The sequence below is a fragment of the Larus michahellis genome, chromosome 6, assembly GCF_964199755.1.
Source record: "Larus michahellis chromosome 6, bLarMic1.1, whole genome shotgun sequence".
NCBI classification, from domain to species: domain Eukaryota; kingdom Metazoa; phylum Chordata; class Aves; order Charadriiformes; family Laridae; genus Larus; species Larus michahellis.
Window position 1 is genome coordinate 27262843 of NC_133901.1, and position 18998 is coordinate 27281840.

At 36.3% G+C, this 18998-nt stretch overlaps 1 protein-coding gene across 5 annotated transcripts in view; it reads left to right on the top strand.

Moving 5' to 3' along the window:
* Positions 1 to 18998, top strand: part of ACAP2 (ArfGAP with coiled-coil, ankyrin repeat and PH domains 2) — a 66676-nt gene that overhangs the window by 37373 nt on the left and 10305 nt on the right. For 3 of the 5 annotated variants that reach the window (XR_012587753.1, XM_074593188.1, XM_074593190.1), the window contains exons 10-17: positions 6028 to 6140; positions 9919 to 9939; positions 12731 to 12782; positions 14087 to 14187; positions 15394 to 15499; positions 15940 to 16148; positions 16366 to 16435; positions 17786 to 17880. Coding sequence is in view for 4 of the 5 variants with exons in the window: in XM_074593188.1 (XP_074449289.1) it covers positions 6028 to 6140; positions 9919 to 9939; positions 12731 to 12782; positions 14087 to 14187; positions 15394 to 15499; positions 15940 to 16148; positions 16366 to 16435; positions 17786 to 17880 (767 nt within the window). In the remaining variant the exon portion in view is untranslated. The remainder of the gene's footprint in view (positions 1 to 6027; positions 6141 to 9918; positions 9940 to 12730; positions 12783 to 14086; positions 14188 to 15393; positions 15500 to 15939; positions 16149 to 16365; positions 16436 to 17785; positions 17881 to 18998) is intronic. The other 2 variants (XM_074593189.1, XM_074593191.1) reach the window with 1 other exon arrangement.

The window sequence follows — 18998 nt, forward strand, 5'->3', positions numbered from 1 at the left end:
CTCATTTAAATACATTCTGTATCTGTTTAGGTGGCATAAATAAAAAAAAAAAGCCTAATGTACTTGGAAACTGATCAGTAAATAAATTCAGGAATGAAAACATGCCAATATTATAATTTAGGTAGCCTTAGTATGAGTCAATATTTTAATACTAATGGGAAAAGGTAACATTTTTGGTTGCTGAAAATGTTTTTGGCACTTCATCCCGTCATTCCTGCAGGAGCTGGTGGGAGGCATTAGGATTGCTGTAACTGAAACTGAGAAGACACAATGATGGGTTTTAGGGAAGTGCTGATGTGTTGTGTTTGGAGGCAGACAGGAGATAACTACAGGCAGGGAAGGAGAAGAAAAGAGGGGAAATGGGAAAGAGATGGAAGCTGAGAACTAACATTGAAGCTCAAATTTTAATTTGTTTGGGCTCAATAGGCCCGCTTTCAGGAGCAGGCAGTAGTTGAGGGGTTTACTGTTAGAGGACAGTGGTGCTTGGTGAAGGATGTAGGTTATGGACAATTATCTGTTAATTGGCTCTAGAAATAATAACTTGTTACTGTGAATTGCTGTTGCCAGTGGTGTTTACAGTCGTCTTTTTTTTTCTTCAAATGCTGCTTAAGGCTGCTTTCCAGGTAAACTATTTCTAATAGTATTAATGGCTATTGAAGCTTTTAAGCTTCATGAAACTTAATAAACTGTATCTGTGTGTAATATAAATATTCTTGGTTTCTAGTACGAATGGCAATCATAATGAGGTTATATGTTGTTCCTTAGTTTAATTGAATGACAATTTTACATTGTCTCTAAAATATAATCAGGGCAGATTGTATTGTATGTTGTCCTCTAAAGTTCTGTGTTTCAAGTTGTATATGGTGTGTCCTGTCCTGTCAGTGCATTTTTGTGATGATAATTCCTACATTAGTGCATCTAGGCTTTATTGGAGATTCCTCTGAGCTTGTCAAATCATTTTCTTGGTTTCTTACTCAAATCATGTTGTCTGTCTGTTTTTTGTCTCCTATGTGCTTTTCTCAACCTTCCCACCAAGCTTGCTTCCAGCTCATCAGGATTTCAGAATCTTGAAGTGCCTTAGACCTTGAATCTTGTTCTTTATATCATTATTTGTCACCTGGTCAGCCCGACCAGGACGGCAACCTTGTTCCCTGTTCTGTTCTCATGGCTTGTGATGTTGCTTTCCAGTGGGCTGCCTTTTAGGCCTGTGTTCCCAAATCTTCCAGTGCCAAATCCTTCCATTTTTTTATACCTACTGAAACTTCTGCTTCTTGTGTTGAATGTTCCATGAGGTATATATGCATTTAATATACTGAAGTTTTAATCTAATGCTTCAGAATGATGCCTTTTCTTCATTGTGTGGATAAAGAACAGTTCCTTTTCTGAAATGTATAGGTAAGTGCACATGTGCACACACCTACCCACCCACTACCTGTGTTTGCATATATGTGCATATGCATGCAGAATAATTGCACTAATTTAATAACTCATCTCACTTTTCTTTATGATCGTCATCCTATTTAATTAGGCTGTTGTCTGAGAGGCTAATACAAAAGTCATGAAGGGCTTGGTCATCACTATAGTTTGATTTCTAAGAGAACTAACGTCTAATTATTTTGTTTGTTTTAACTTCTGTGTTCTGTTTACTCAGCAAATATGCAGGAAATTTTTTTGTGTAAGAAATTATTTTTTCAGTATTAATCTGGAGCAACAGATACTATCAATCTAGAAATATCGTAATCATTATGGGAATTTTTTTGCAGTATACTTTCATACAGGAAGATTCATATCAAAAGAGTGGTGTCACAGTGTCAATATAACTTAAGGCTTGTAACTCTTGTTTTCTGAGCAGTTTGCAGCCCACTGCTGTAGTAACATGTTGAATTAAGAAATAATTTCAAAATTAGTCGGACCTGTAAACAGAATTATGGCACTTTGGTTTTGTAACAGAGCTAATATTTTGCTCTAAAATAAGGGAAATGATACAGGAAAAACGTTTGCATTGAACTTTAAATAGTTTTTGTTCTATTCAAATCCCTTTTTCATTAAAAAAATATAAAATCTGCATCCAAAGAACTGCTCAGGAAACAGCTGGAGTGAGAATGATTTGAAAATTTTTAACATCTTGAGTAAACAAGGTGATAGGAAACCAGATGCTACCAGAGTCATAAAGCAGGTATAAACCAGAGCTGCTGTTGAGAAGTAATGCAAATTAATTCCTGGCTCAAAAGACAAATATGTGCCAGTATTTCAAATGTCTTGTATGCTCAGTGACTATCTCGCCTTCTTTCACTTTGTCTTGGACTGTAAACCTTGTTACTTGCTGTGTCTGTTGTTGTTTTAAGCCCTTCCTCAAGGGACTTTCAACTTAGGCATGACAAACATCTTTTTTGCTGATGGGATGGGAATGGAAGCAACTTTCTAAACTGAGGGAGTTGCAAAATTAGTGTCTTCTGTTTAGTATATGTTGGAGTAACTTATGGGTTACTTTCAAATGAATGGGTGTTTTGGTACTTGAGCTCCCCTATTTACTGCCTTTTTAAAAACCTTAAAAATTCTGCTTCTCTAAAGTAAAAAACATATTGAATACATATTCAGTGTTAAAATGCTGGTACTCTCAATCCCTAAGATTTACTGATAAAATGGCTTGAATAGCTTTCATGACCTGCTGGCAGTCTTCATATTGCAAATAAATCAAAGACTCTGCTGCTCAAAAGTATGAGGATTTGTTTTGGTAACAAGAAAAAAATTGTACGTAGAGGAACAGAAAGCATGCAAGCTATGAAATAAAGCTACTATGTGTAATAAATTGATAAGTTCATATGAAAATAATGTTCACTGAAACACTGTCAAGGATAGTAAGTATTCTGTGACCCACCAGATTACTATTAATTGTGGAAATGAAAGTTTTTTCCATTGCCAGCTGGTTTGCTATCCCTCATAGACACTTAAAGAAAAAAAAAAAAAAGAAAGGCATGAAAGCATGTTGTATGTTTCATTTATATAACCCACTTCTACATGTTTCTCTTCCAGTAGCTGCCAACCTTGAAAAATGTGTATCAGAATAGAAGCTGTAGATTTTCCTTCCTTCAAATCTGAATGAAATGTGCGATACGGCACCTAACTTTCATTATACTGGCTTAATTTTTGTAGTTCTGATTAGATGGAGCGTGCTTTAGTCCTAACTGACACCTAATTAGTAAATAAACGATGTTTAAAATTCAGTCTTTATCAGCTGGGTGCTTGTTTAAGGAATACGAAAATCTGAATCACATAAAGTGACTGGGTTTACTGACATGTGATTCTCTTATGCAGGACACTGGAAAGATACAGATGTATTTCTCTCTACCCCCTGATTATTTTTTTCGTGATTCACTAAACTTTTCCATGAGCCTAGATAAAAATAAACTAATAATGTGACTGCTTTTCTCCTATTCTTTAATTATAAAATAGCAGAGACTATAAGATCAGACACAGCTTATCCAGTTCCTTTCTCTACTTTTATCTTTTTAATTGAAACAAAGTGGTTTTTTTTTTTTCATCTTCTTCCTGACCACAACTTTATCAATGAAGTTTTATGGATAAAGCATATGGAAGCATTATTCCCTTGCCCCCCAGTTGGTAGTCTGCTATATATAGTTAGGAAAATATTAAACATTTGTCTGTGTACTCTTGTGTCTTTATTTTCTAAAGGTGCAGGTCAGTCGGGGAAGCCATTAAAAATGACACTAAGTGCACTTCATGAGGAAAGCTCAGTATTTTAGGCAATTTGGACTGTAAATGTAGCATGACAAATGATCCAAAGGAGTTTTCCTGTCATGCTTGTATATGTCTTCAAAGCGTAAAAAGAAAAGACAGTTGTGTTTTCTGCAGCAGTTCTCCAAACCTGGAGGAAAATGTGATTATGTAGTAGTTTGGACAGAAAAGACAAAGGGAATGTATGTTGTCTTTCACTAGAGAAGGAGTTGCAGGCATCACTGAGGCAGGAAGATGCAAATCTTTAGCAGGTTTCATTATGTTTGGGAGCTGGTAAGTTAAAGTAATTTATCAGGTTTTTTTGGGAGGGAAGGGAATGTGACATCAGACTAAGTCTGTGCTTACAGGGGTTTTCTCCTTATTTTTTTATTATTTGGAGGGGATAAGAAAAAAAAACAGAAAGGACTTTTAACACTTTGACAATATTTGTATGTCATATAAGTCGTGAAATACTAAGTTAAAATTGTGCTGTGATATTTGGCTGTTTGTGCTTACATGAAGTCTTTAATATTCAGCATGTTCTGATCTAGAAAGCAGGCAGAAAATCAAAATTATTAAATGCTGAATAATAAATGCACGAACTTGTGATTTTTGAGAAGCTTTTATTTGCAACCTATATGTTTATTCAGATCAGTATATGGTACTGATATGATAGTTCCATTTTCTTTTGGAACTCTATTTTTGCATTGATCTTCTGCCAGTGAATTAATAAAAATCTAGAATTAACATTCCAAACTTAGTTAAATCTATTCAGATTGGTAATAGCTGAAAACACTGTGAGTAATTTTAAGGAATTTGGTGCTGTGCTGGCCTGGGAGTGTAAAGGGCCCATTTTGATATTTGTAACCACTTCACTGTCTTGTTTAATTAACCTTGGATTGGACCACACCATCTGCATGTATAAGAGTAAACATAGCATGTAGCAGAAAACTTGTGTGCAGGCTGGAATATTAATATAGGGCTAATGGTATTGGTTTTGAAGCTGATTTTTTTTGGGGGGGAGGGTGAGGGGGGCTGTATAGCCTCTTTTCTCATATGTATGGAAAAATTCCAAAGGAGCAAAGTACAAAACAGAGATATACTGACATAGTATTCACAGAAAGCTGATGTTTGCAATTTACAAAAAGTACCTGCTGAAGGTATGGGAGAGTGATGTTATGAAATCTCTGGAGTCTTCAGTATTTAACCTGGTTTTCTTTTTTTGTTCTGAAACTTAATTTTCAGTAATGTCTTTTCTGCCCTAGTTAAGGGGAGGAAGCCATATGTTGCTAGTCTACTTTAAGGATATATTTTACTAGCAGTGAAATTAAATAATGGCATGCATATTATTTAATCTCTGGAGATAGCTTATGACAAATGATGTCATTCCATGTGGGCTTTTTCATGCTCCCCTAGTAGCTTTTTAGCCTCCCAGTCGCTGAATACCTGAGCTCCGTAGCTCCCTGGGAAGAGTCCATGCTGTTTCAGATGAGATATGAAAGCAAATAATCACCACATGTATTACTACTTAGTCTACTCTATCTTTGCTGGAGATGTGAAGCAGTTAACCTCTCTAAAACTTGTAAACCTGTTATTAACTGTTATTAACTGTTATTATTTGTTATTAGATTGATTGAAATGTATATTCCCTTGTCCTACTTACAGCTTCATATTCTTGTCAAAGATCATAAAGTAAAAATTACTGCTAAGTTCTTGTTGCCATCATCATCATTACCAGCACCTTGACGGCTTTAATTTAGAGATAACTGATAGCATCATCTTTATTTGGGTACTTGTCTTCTAAGTTCTGATCTGGCTCACTCGTCAGGATGACAGAGCTGGAGAAAATGCTAAAACACAACTGTATCTATACAGTTGTCTGCAAGAGGCTGCAATTGCTTTTCAGTTTTGACTCTGAACTCCCATTGCCCCTTTTCCTCTGCCTTACTCTCCCTTTCTTTGGAATGTACATGAGACCATTTGAGCAGACAGCTGAAGCATCAGATGCTCTGTCAGTAAAGTTTGTCCTCTGCTTGGCCATAGAGGTCACCAATACCTGAGCAAGAAATTCCCCTTGTGTGTGGGTAAAGTAAAAATCTTCAGCCTTCTGATCTCTTAAAAATGCTTAAAAAAAAAAAAAAGTCAGGAGCTGAGAGTCATGGCGTGACGAATAAGTGTTGCAAGCAAAATGTTAGTCCTAAATGTTTACTCTTTTGGACATTAATACTGACTATATTTGAAGTTTCGTTTGAAACTGCAATGTCTCTTTCTTGTCTTGTTCCTTTGTACTAGGATTATTCCAGTGATGATACTAAACTAGAATACAATGTAGATGCAGCCAATGGTATTGTTATGGAAGGTTATCTATTTAAGCGAGCCAGCAATGCCTTCAAGACTTGGAACAGGTAATTATACAGAATCTATATTTACTAACTTATTAAGATACTGCTTGTTAAGCTAAATTCTGATCTGATTTATAACCTGTGCAACTCACTGTTTCCACAGTTTTGACAGAACACTTGGACGACTTTGTTAATTAACATAGAGATGACACTTCAAAGCCATTTTTTCTTATTTTCTGTCCTAGTTGTTTGCAAGCCTTTTTCTAAGAGTGTGTTTTAGTCTGGAGAAGTCCTATGTGTGGAAAGCTTGCTTTGTTGTGTGCAGTCTGGCTCGGTAATTGCATTTTGGCCTTCCTTTGGGGTTGATAGAGAGCAATAATTAGGATTGTATACAATAAGCTATGAGAATGTATATGCTGCGAAAATAAGTGTTAGAGGACAAAGTAAAATGGAAGTTGTATAACCATCGGAAGCAGGGAAACACAGTGAAGGACTCGAGTACTCCAGGACTCAAGTTATTTTTCCTGAAAGATAAGCATGTAATTGTTATCCTTTGCAATTCCTGTCCTGTGCAGTGACTTCTGCTTAGTAGTTTTGTTGATCTTGTTGGGAATTCAAAATATATTGTTAGTCATGTCTCTCTAACAATGTATATTTTAGTATTGCTTAAATATTTTTCTCCCTGAACAGGATTTCTTTTGCGTTTCCAAGGCTGTGTGGTTTTTCTCAAGGAAATATTATATATGCTGGAGCATTTACAGTATAGTTGGATACAGCTCTTGAATTTTAAAGTCAATTAGTTGTGATATAGAGCTCTTCTTACTATCTTACGCTCTGCAATTTTTGCATCAGTGCTTCTGTTAACGTATTTCAAATTGTTTTAAAGGCCAGAATGTGCATTTGAATATATGGTCCCTTCCACCCTAAATTATTCTATAATTCCTTGAGCATCTTTGGAACTTTACAAGTCTATAACAAATTTGGATTGCTTCACTTAAATCTGTAGACTGGTGCAGGGGCCACTGGTGTCAATAAGACTGTGTCTGTATTAGCAAGTCACGTGCAAGTAGTGTAAGGGATTTTGCTTTGGACTACTTCTAGTCTGGTCCTGTGGTCTGATTATCCGTCTGTAATTGTACATACCTTCTGGGTTAGTTTCATCCAAGCAGAATTCAGAGTTCTCCAAGACCAAGGACAGTGAAGGGAGAAAACTGAGATACCCTTCAAAAGCAGGTTCCTGGTCTGAACACTAGCGTAAACACACAGAAAAATCCACAGTAATGGGGCAGGAGCGTGTCCTTTATTGGGTTCTCAACAGGCTGGAAGGATCCTTTTTGCAACACGTTGCACAGGATTGACTGCAGCCTCTTGATAAGTGACTGAAGGCAAAACTCTGGCTTGCTCTCCGGGTGGTTCTTCTTTTGGACAGCATGAAGGCCTTGCTCTGTAGGGAAGTGGCGGGGGGAGCAGGAGAGGAGCGTTGGAAGGTAGCTGAGAAATATTCTTCTTCTACGTGGCTTCATACCTAGTAATACTGTACGTGTATCTTAACCTTAAGGTGGTTAGAGAGTAGGACTCGATTAAAACTAACTTCTGTATGTTGTAAATGTAAATGGACACAAAATAAACCCAGGGAAGTCAAAATTAAATCAAGACACACAATGACATTCTTTCAGGTTAGGTTACAGGTTTGAACATCTATAATAAAAACATATCCAAACAATAAGTTATTTAAAAGAGCCAAGGTAAACAGCTCAGTAATGAGTCAGAGCTACCTGCTTTTACTATATAATTTATATTTGCTTATAATTTTTAATTCTGTTTCTCACAGGAATATTCAATGAAGCTCAACCTTTAACCTTTTTTAATCTTAGATTCTTGATAATTTATCTCACTGTGATAGGTTAGTTGGATGCTTCAGAACTAGGCAGAGAATACCACTGTATGTGCTATCATTGAACAGTGTTTAGAAATTGAAGCAATCATTTTAATTTTGTATTTCACATATTCATAAACCATTACTAGTTGTTAGGAAACTACTACTGCTATTATCATACATAAAATATATGTTTAAGACTTTCTTAATGAAGACAGCTATTAGATTCTGAATTTAGTCCCATTTTTCATGTTTTAATTAAAATAGAGAAGTATTTTTTATCTTAATAAATTTGTGATTGCTTTCTACACTGTAGGCACTGAAGTGGTCGTTCCTACTTTCCACTGCCTGTTTCCACTGAGGGAACGCTTTACTTACGTAGAATTGCCATTTCAGCTGCAGGGAGATTAGAACTGATTAAAGTTTACCATATATTAGAGGTGAGAGTGTTTTTCCAGTCACTAGGTAGAGTACAAAAAAGGACTGTCGTTTCATTAAACTGTTTTGTATGTAAAAATATACAATGAGATACCAGAGGAAGAATGTGTATTTTGTATGAGGGAATTCAGAGTTGAAGTCGGAGACCCCAAACCCAGACAAGGTATTTTCAGGGTTCTTACCAGATAGGTAGTTTGCTGCTTCATTATATGCCCATCTTTGGAGGAGGCGTGTGGAAAATCAACCAGCTAAAGCAAAACCAGAAGAATTTGCCTAGAAAGAAATACTGGAATTTCCTGATGTTCTGAACCAAGGGCGATGGCGCTGATCTTCCTTGTGAACTGCCGATTCCACTGTCAGTATTATGTATTTAAAACCGTAGCTTCTTTTCCCCCCTGTTGCTGTCGGTTGAAATTTTGATGGTTCTAGGCCTTTTTAAGTACTCCTTTTAGAGTGAATTAAAGGCACCAAAAGTCATTGCAGTTACCACTATTAGTGTATACCAGCCAGCATTAAAAACCTAAGAGAAAAGGAAACGGTACAATGGATTTTGTCTGGGTTTGGCACACACCAGTATGATTCTAGCTAACAGATTAGATAATTGCAATGCTTCTGTGTGCGTGTCTTGATCAATGAATCCATGGACACCGTAGTGGATTATGCTGGGAAAAGTCTGTTTGCTGAAGGAGAAAAAGATCAAAACCATCTAATGCAGCCCTTTGAAGGGGGGCAAATCTGTTCTTATGAATGAAAACTTGTTTTGTTTCCAATCCAAGCTAATTCCTGGCTAGGATGATGTAGTGTCTTTCTGGGGCAGCTGGCAGCTTGGGTTTAATTGTCTGAAGACTTGAGTTACTTGGGCTTGTGCCTGTTTTTTTTCCTGTTGGGATAGTTCTGTGTGACACTGGCTTGAGAAACAAATAGTGTTTGAGTAGGTTACAAAGTAAACCACAAGAGCTGTTTGCAATTCAATGTTGCTGTGTTTTGAAAGAGCTGGAGATTTTGCAATCTCTTTTTATTGTGACTTAATGGATAGTGTATGATATGCACAAGTATTTCAGATAATATATTTCAGTGGAATCAAAATGACATCTTTATACTGCAAAGTCTTACAGTAATAGGTATGGAAACTTATTTTTTGAATGTATGTCTATCTGTTTGTAAATGAAATATCTTACTGTACACAATTTTTTTTCTTAAGGCATCAGGAACTGAAATCAGGTGCATTTATTATAGTGGAGCAGTAGGTGGAAAGCTGTTTTGGTTCCTAGAAATTCAAATGAAAAATAAGCCCATACCATGAAGAAAGATGTGCATGAATAAACATGTGTAGGGAGAAAAGCATTTATCAAACACCAGTATGTTCTGAATAGCTTTTAGGTTGGTTGCCTTAAATGTTTTCCTTTTTAATTCTGCTGTATTTTCAGATCATGCTAATTCTTTGCTTATTTTGCTCATTTTGCATTTTTCATTCCTTCTCCTCCTTTCCCTTATGTTTTAATCCTACCCCATTTTTTCACATGACAGGAAAAAGCCAGATCACATCAGGTACCAACCAGCTTCTTTTATACCTTCCCAATGTTTCTTTGGCACGCAAAAAGCTCTTAATTAACCCTGCATTTAATTTTGATTACTTGCAATGGATGTGTAAGTGGCTCAGTCTAAGAAAATAACAGAAGGATTCTGCCTGGGATGTCACTATACTTGCTGCTCAACACCTTTAAAAGAATTAGAAAGATTGAGCTAGTTTTAGCTAAAAAGGAATTAAAGCAAAGTTTCTGCACTCAAACTTCTGAGCGTTACGAGATCAGTGTTTTGACTTTCTCCAGTTGCAGTTGGTGAGATTTTTCTTATCAACTGCATTGGAAATAGAGATGTAACTTTTAAATGTTGTGCATTCTTAATCACTCTGTTTTATTTGCGTGCTGATAGCAGCTAGTGAAGAAAACCGTTTACTTTTGAGAATCAGTAAGCATGATTCATTTTTTATGTAAAACTCAAATTTTAGATTTCTTTTTTATATTACTCTCAGTTCTCAGAAATTTGAAATGCTTTTCAATTAATTTTGTATTGTTTCATATTTAACAAATACTCATTTGAATTGTGTAGGTATAAGTGATGGCAAACATCCAGTTTCTAAACCCAAAAAGCTATATTTAAGCACTACTGAGTGAGGCGGTGCAAATTACTTTAAGATTCCCCAAGTGTGTTTTCCCCTTCACCATGCTTCTCTCCTATTGCTGACAGAATGACGCCTGTAAAGAAACGTTGATAATGGTCAGTACTTAATGCACACGTGTTGCCTAAAGATTTAATTTCTCTACTAGGAAAAAAAGGGGCTGGAAAACTTTGAAAACTTCTAGACTAGGCTTTAAAGATGACAAATCTGTTTTACATTGTGTGTGCTCGCTTATGTCCAGTTGATCAGATTGGAGCTTACTTCCTCTAGTACCTCAGGAAATATTTATCTGTAGAACAAATGAAGCATTGCATTAATGAAGTTAACTACACTACCTAAGCCCATTATTAGGGATTTGTTCCATTGCATGTTATTTTGGGACAAAGCTGCATTTTTTTTTTTCCCTTTGTCATTTAGACACTGCTTTTCATGGTTTTATATTTGGTGTTATGTTCAAAAAAAGCACATAAAAAAAAATCCCGAGTTTATTTTCTGTTTCTTCTGTTCTGCTCTTTTGTTGAGTTGCCTATTTAAATATTAGCAATAACCTGCCTTATGCTCATATTTGAGACTTAGTTACTGCATCTGTTTTGTTTTTTTTAAAATAGATGATAAAGGTGATACCTTTTAAATAGCAGTGACCAAAAGTACTGGTGTTAATAAATTGAAAAAGTAGTTATTTTTTTTGCCTTATTCTGTTCAGTTATCCTAACCCCAAAAGATGACTGTTATTACATTGGAAATCAGTATTAAAAGAACATTCTGTTGTTGCTTTTTAAATTAAATATATCTGCACAACATTTGAAAAGGTTAATTGTTAAAAGGTAGAATCTCATCTGTCTACTAAGTACTAACTTTTCTAACAAATACTAGGTTTTCTTATTTGAATCTAACTTTTTTGTGTGTGTCTTAATTTTTCCTAACAATGTTTGTGTGCTTCTCTTCATGAATGGCTTGTGGCGGTTGAATAAATATATGTAGCTTTTGTTACTAATTGTAGTAAACTCTATGGTGAAGTTCAACAACCTTTGGAGAATAAGAAGATATGTTGCAATGCAGTATTTTGTATACTGTTACCAGCCAAACTAATTGGCAGTGCAGAAAAAGTGATGTGGGGTATAAGTGGGGTATTTGAGATAATTGAGGAATTCTACTATGATAAACACAGGTTCACATTACAAGCCTGAACCAACAAAAAAAGTGTAAATTTCAGTGCAGGACGGAATTATTTTTTATATCCCTTCATTTTTGTCATTTCAAAACCAATGATGATTGGTTACCTCTTATTTTGTGCATCCCCAGAAGACCTAGAAAGGGATGGTTAAATTTGCTGTTTTTTTTAATATTCAGTGGTCTGATAAAACACAGTCGTTAAAGATCTGAGGCGGTCCTGACTTTTTCCAGAATACAAATGAACTTGCCATTCGCTATGAATTGTATCCTATCGGAACAGTGAGTTTGACAAGGAAGGATACAGTTCAGAGGAGTTTAAGTGTTACGTTATCTTCTGGATTTTATAGGATGCCTTCATTAAATCTTTTGTTTGATATTTTCCTAGAAAGCTGAGGCTTAAGTTAGGATCCTATGTAAAAGGTTTTCCTTGGGTTTGCTTTGGTTTTGTATGCAACCTTTTTATTTCAGCATCTAAAATTTTAAGAAATACCAAACATAGAGAGACATTAAACCTACGTGGGATGGCAATACTGTAGTATTTTTAGTGCCTCTAAGTTATTTCTTAGTTCTACTGTCAAAAATATTTCAGGAGCGAGTAGTTTACGTAGGTTAAATATTTTTGTTATTCAAACCATCTGAATTTGTGTTATCAAACAATTACTTAAAATTGTGTCTTGCTGCTAAAATACGGAAGTAAATGTTTTTTGAAATAGAAATGTTTTGTGTGATAGCTTAACTAATGTTGTCATAACATGGATGCGTTTGTTTAGGACTCAAATTATTTGAACCTTGCTTTCTTTTCTCTTTTGTCTCTGCTTTCCCTTTTTTTCCTTATTCTCATGAAATACTTGCCAAAACTGACTGCGGCATTACTTTTGTGAACTCTTTTATGCAGTCTCTCTGTAGACTGTATGTTAGCACGTTTTGGTCAAATAAGCACTATAAAAATCAGTTACGTATTCTCTGGGTGTCTCTCTGTTTGCATAGGCGCTGGTTCTCAATACAAAATAACCAACTTGTCTACCAGAAGAAATTCAAGGTAGGTAACAAAAACTTGGGTATTTTGGGGTGTGGGTGATGGTTTTCCTGACGGATCAGGGGAAGGAGAAACAGTGTTGACATTGGCATCCCGTGTCATCTTGAACAACCTACTGCATTTTCTAAATTAGTTTCTCCCTTTGTAAAATGAGACTAATAGCTGCGTTTACAGATTTTTTGAGATTCCTGCATGGTGACTTGGAAGTGCAGACCTTATTTGCTGTGGGTTTTGTTACCCTGTTGCAGAGAAGGTTTATGAAGAGCCTTAAAAGTTATTGGTCCCAAAAGGCTTGTACACACTGGGTGGCATGGAAATATCCCATGCTGTTCTTTGAGCAGTTGTGTTTAACTCTTTCAGGACTTGCTCCCTCCAGTTTCTTACTGGGCTCACGTACCCAAGTTAGCAGTTTGTGGGGGGCATGAAAATGTTTGTTAGGAACAGGCAGGGATGCCGTGTACATGTATTTAATACTGAAAACACAAGGTAGTTCAGCAGTCAGTACCAACATTTGGGCCCGTGCTCCTTTGTTTACTGTTCTTGAATGTGCTTTTGCACCACGTGGCTGTAACTGTTCTTCCTGTTGGGGAAAAAAACCGAGAGAATGGTATGGAGAAGGGAAAAAAAAAAAGGGGGTGGGGCAGAGCTTATGACAGTTCATTTCTCTCCAACATTAACAGGCCAGGTTGAGAGGCTGTTGGTTGTTAGCTGGTGCTATCAAATGAAGGATCTTCATTTTTGTGGTTGGAAAGGAAACAAACAGTTGAGTTTGTGAGCACATCCAAGTTGGGCATTTTGTGTTCTGAATTCCAGTTACATTTTGATGTTTTTTAAAAACTCACCTTTAAAATGCTGTTACCTTAGAATAGAGTTTTTATGAATTGAATCAAATATTGAAAACCACTGCATTCAGCTTCTGGTTTTTGTACTTGGCACTTTATAATACTGCTGATTTAGGTGTAATCGTTGTGATTTATTTGTGAGCTAATTGCATCTCTTAAAGTATCTTTGAACTCCTTTGTATACTGTTGTTTAAAGTGTTGATTATTAAGTACATTGCATTGTAGGTAAAATGGAATTCTCCAATGTTTGTATACAATTTTCATGAAATATGACAAAACATTGAAACTAATCTAAATATTTTCTGCTAAGTATCTCTGACTCTACTTATTTACAGTTGGGTTTTTTTTTGAGGAAAAAATTGTGTAAACAAGCAAATAGAATTAAATGAAAAATAATTTGGGACTATTAGCAACATTATTATCTTTCCTCTACGTGACTTGTTTTGTTAAATTTTTGTCTCTTAGGATAATCCCACAGTAGTTGTTGAAGACTTGCGGCTTTGCACGGTTAAACACTGTGAGGACATAGAAAGACGTTTCTGTTTTGAGGTGGTTTCCCCAACAAAGTAAGGAGAAGTCATAAAGCAAGTTTATTTAAAAATAAAAAATATCATTACATTCAGTTGTCTGAAACGCAAGATTAACGTTTCTCTTGGGATAGATCAAAACAGGAAAAGTATCTGAACAATTCTGTCTTCTGAAATTTTGGCTAAGAGTAAGTGATGCTGTGAGAAGTGTTCCTAGTATTTAGTTTTCTTTTGGCATTAAAGTAAACATGCATTCTTGTGCTTTATGCATAAATGGCTTGTGGTTTGGAGCTGTTGTGGCTTAGCAGTAGCTGATACTACCAAGCTGCTTAATAACATAGAAAATAGATCTCAGTTTCTCCAAGTTTCCGATTGGTGTAACGAGAGAGAAACATGTTAATAAGCTGTCATCTCAGTAGTGTTAAATTACATTTCAGAATGCACTAAATGAAACTACCAAATAAAAAATATTGTTCAGCTCTAGCAGTGCAGCGTATTGGTTATATTTGGAGAAGCGTGGCGGTCCTGCCACAGCCAGGGCACAGGCTGATTTCTCAGTAAATGATCTTGAGATGTCACCATATTTAAGTTTTTGATCTAATGTCAACCTGCTTTTAGATTTGGATGTTATCTATGCTCCCCACTCCTTAAATTTCTTAATAAATTGCTGTCCTAATGTTTGCATCCTCACTTGTGGTTCACTTTAGCACGCGTTTTGCTCTTGCTTGCCTGTACTGTTCCAGCCCATAAGCGTGGGAACAGTTTTATACTTCATGACCTGCTTCCTTTGACTGTTGGTGTGAAAAGTAGCTCATACTTTGTCAGAGAGCTTTAAAATAATTTTGTCTTTATCTCAGTGAATGAACTGTGATCAAGGATGAATACCCGTATCTTGTGTAATTGTCATGGAGGTAAACTGCATGTGAGGATACAAAAAAGAAAAATTTGGAGTAACAAAAGAAAGGGAATAGGAAGTTAAGCCATTCTCTGGGTTATTTGAAGAGTCATATCTATATGTTTTATCATCTGAAAGTAGTTTTGAAACAAGGAGTTTGCAATTCATAAAGGGTCAACTGCTTTGTTATTTCAAAATAAATGGGTTTATTAGATGATGCCTACTAAACAATATACTTGTGGTGATAGCAAGAAATTTTCTTCAGAGTCTGTATTTTATCGAACAATGTGTTACTTGATGTTAGCTGCCTGGTCAGCCTCTGAACCTGCGTACACGTGTATTTGTCACAGAAGCTGCATGCTTCAGGCTGACTCGGAGAAGCTGCGACAGGCATGGATTAAGGCTGTTCAGACCAGTATTGCTACAGCATATAGAGAGAAAGGGGATGAATCTGAGGTGAGTTTAAAACCCAAACAAACAGAAGTCCCCCTTTAGATCCTGAAAATTAAAAATAGAGAAAACCTCTTTTTATGAGGGGAGGAAAAAAAGAATCCATTTTGTCTTCCAGTGGAAATGCAATAAAAGGAAATGCAATAAAACTTTGAAGGCTATGGTTTAATCTAATCTGTCTTTCACTTCATATTTCTAATGTTATTTTGGCCTATATGTTTTGATGAGATTTTTCTGTAGTGTGATTAAAGTTCATAGGATTATTGGATACTCCTATATTCAGTTCTGTATTTCTTCTAAAAAGCTAAACACTTTTTCAGTTCCATGGCTTTCCTTGGCCTTAAATGCAGAAGTTGCTTTTCTAGGCTTCTAGTACACTGTAGGACCTTTATTTCTTTAATTGAGTGTTTCTTTTTTTTTTTGTTTGTGTCTTGTCTGTTTTTTAGAAACAGGAGAAGAAATCATCCCCTTCTACTGGAAGCCTAGAATCTGGCAGTGAGACAAAAGAGAAGTTGTTAAAGGGAGAAAGTGCTCTCCAGCGAGTTCAGTGTATTCCCGGTAATGCTGCCTGCTGCGATTGTGGTTTGGCAGATCCTCGCTGGGCCAGTATCAACCTAGGAATCACGCTGTGCATCGAGTGCTCTGGCATACACAGGTTGGGGAACTGTTCAGAACTATATTTGGTTTGTGCATTGACTTAACTATGAAGGGTGGTGTTTGCCTTTTTGAATGTATGTTGAAGCAAGGTTAGAGACCCCTGCCTGTAAACAGAATTAAGGTCACTGCTTTACGTGTATGAATTAATGGTAAAGCTGTCTGAGGTAAGACACAGCATGCAGTTACAGGTTAATATTTTTTTTCATGCTGTTTAGGAGCTTGGGAGTCCACTTTTCAAAAGTAAGATCTTTAACGCTGGATTCATGGGAGCCTGAACTTCTAAAGGTATGATAGTATTTTTGAAATTAGTTTCTATTTGGTACTTAGATTGTTATTTTAAAGCCACTGCATTAGAAAGTTCAATGCAGGAAACGCATTTGTACCCAGTGTGTGTCTTAAATTTTATACTCAAAAGTGCATATAGTTGTGTGTTGTTTTTTTTTTTTTTTTCTAATTCACACTTTCTTCTAATACATGCAGTGGGTAGTAGTAGTCATGCTTGTTACAAACTTAAGAGTCTGAACAACTGACGTCACTTTCAGGTTCACAAATGCACTTTAAGTATTAAGTTTCATCTGATACTTTCAACATAGAAAAATGGAAATCTGTTTACAGACTAATAAAATAGTGGGCTGAAAAATTTTGGAAGCGTTACAGCAGCCTAAAGCATGATCATGATTGAAAATTCAGATGCCAGCTCTTACAGTGGGATCTTGGTTTCGTATTCCTTCTGGCTTATAGGAGAACATTCATGCAATTGCTCTTGTGCTGCTTGTGTGCCAAAATTCTAGCTTGAAACATGATTATGAAAACCATGTGACAGTGAAATACCAAAATAGGAACTCACGCATGGATGCATGTGTGCAACTGAATAACTGTTGCAAAGCATTTGTTTCTAGCTGTGATGTTCTGGTGCTTGGGTATTGCTTCTCCATTCTGAACAATCAAAAGACAATGTGCATAGGGGTGTTTCTCTTGTGGTTTGACCTTAAACAATTTTAGTATCAACGTGTGAGGAAACAAACAAACCCCAAACTACACCCCATGTCCTGTTTATGTAAATACCAGAGCTCAAAACTCTACCTGGTATTAGAAGCAAGAAGTCTGTTCATTTTCATCGGTAAGTTGGACTTCATGTGCCAAATTCTCCTTCAAGTGGTATCTGCAGGCTATTTTTTGTCTTTGAGCTTTTTCTATAGACATAACAGATTATGGTTTAGCAAAAATATCTGTTGAACAAGATGAAATAGAATTGATTGAATCGTCTCTTGCTGATGGGATAAGAACAGCTACTGGCAAAGCTGATGGAAGAGAGTACCTTTGTTAATGAGGCTGCAGATGTCATTCTGATTGCACGAAAGAAGTTCTTGAATGACAGATGGTCATTTTTGCAATCCTTTTTCAGAAGGGAACAGTGCTTTTAAGAGTGACTATATTTTTTGCTATCTTACCTGGAATTTGGTTTCTCTATTCACTGATGGTTTCATTATCAGGATATAAAACCGTGCTTATTTCTGTAAGTGTACTTTTACCAGTGAAAATACTACTGAAAGGTAGGCTGAGTGAGGTTAAAAACAAAATAGGTAGATAAAGCCTTTTGCAACTGTATTTGAATGTATTTATTTTGCTTCATAGCTTATGTGTGAATTGGGAAATGATGTTATAAATAGAATATATGAAGCGAAGTTGGAAAAAGTGGGAGTAAAGAAGCCACAACCTGGAAGTCAAAGGTAGTAATTTACTAGCAGTGCCTCTTACTTCCTTTTCTTGTTGCTTCCTTCAACCTCCAGCTTTAAAGGATGCTGCCACTTAACTGTGTAACACTCCTTTGGTTTACTCTTCATTTCCCCTTATCACCTGTATGTTTTGCTGTCGTCCCGTCCCCCCCCCTTTCTGTATCTTTATTGCGTATTCCTCCTGTTAGTCCCCCCGGTCCTTTGTTCGCTTGTTCTTTTTCTGACCTCCCTCCTTTTGATGACAATTCTGTAGCATCCTGCTCTCTCTCATCAATGTGGGCATGTTGGTTTTGTTGCCTGTCTACTTTGTACCATCTCAGCCACTGTACTTGGTCTGTGGGTGCTCCTGGAAGGAGCCTGCGGCTGTGCCTCTTCTTTACAGTGACTTTGTTCTTGAGCTTGACTTTTGTTACCTGATCCCCAGAATGCTCTTTTCTTTCTGCCTACGTTGTACGTGAGCTCTGCTGCTTTACAGCAGCCTTCTAATGGTTGTACTGCTCTCTGCCATTTTTCTGATGCTAATTTGCATTTGAAGGTAGCTTCCCAATGTTTTGTTCTGCTGTATAAGATGTCTTTTTAAAATGTTTTTTACCAGTTTTCCAGTTCTGTGTTGCTTGCTGTCAGGCGGTTTTATGGTATAGAAAACAGCGTTTTATAAAGCGTTGGCAATTTGGAGACAATAATAATATAAATAATGTAGGAGATTTGCTAGATATTCCTTCTAGTGGTAACTGCTTTTCAGCAGTTTCAATAGTAATACTTTTATAGCCCCTTTCATCAGTTTGTTACAACTGGTGTGTATGTCTTAAGGTGATAACCTCAGGTTACAAGAAAGTATATTTTGGTATGCGTTATGGGACTGGTGGCTGTGCCTGCCTGAGGCTTATTATTGTTATGCTTCTCCTGTGCAATCTGGATGTTCCTTGAACAAATGTTGCAATTTGTATTTACCTAAGAAACTAAATATATTCTGTATTAATTGGTTATTAACAATGTAAAACATGCATAAAAGATTAACACCAAGAAGTGCTAAGTTGGACTAGATGACTGTTAGGCCCCTTCCAGCAAAATAGTCTATTCTATACTAAGTAACATACAGTAGCAAACGCTTA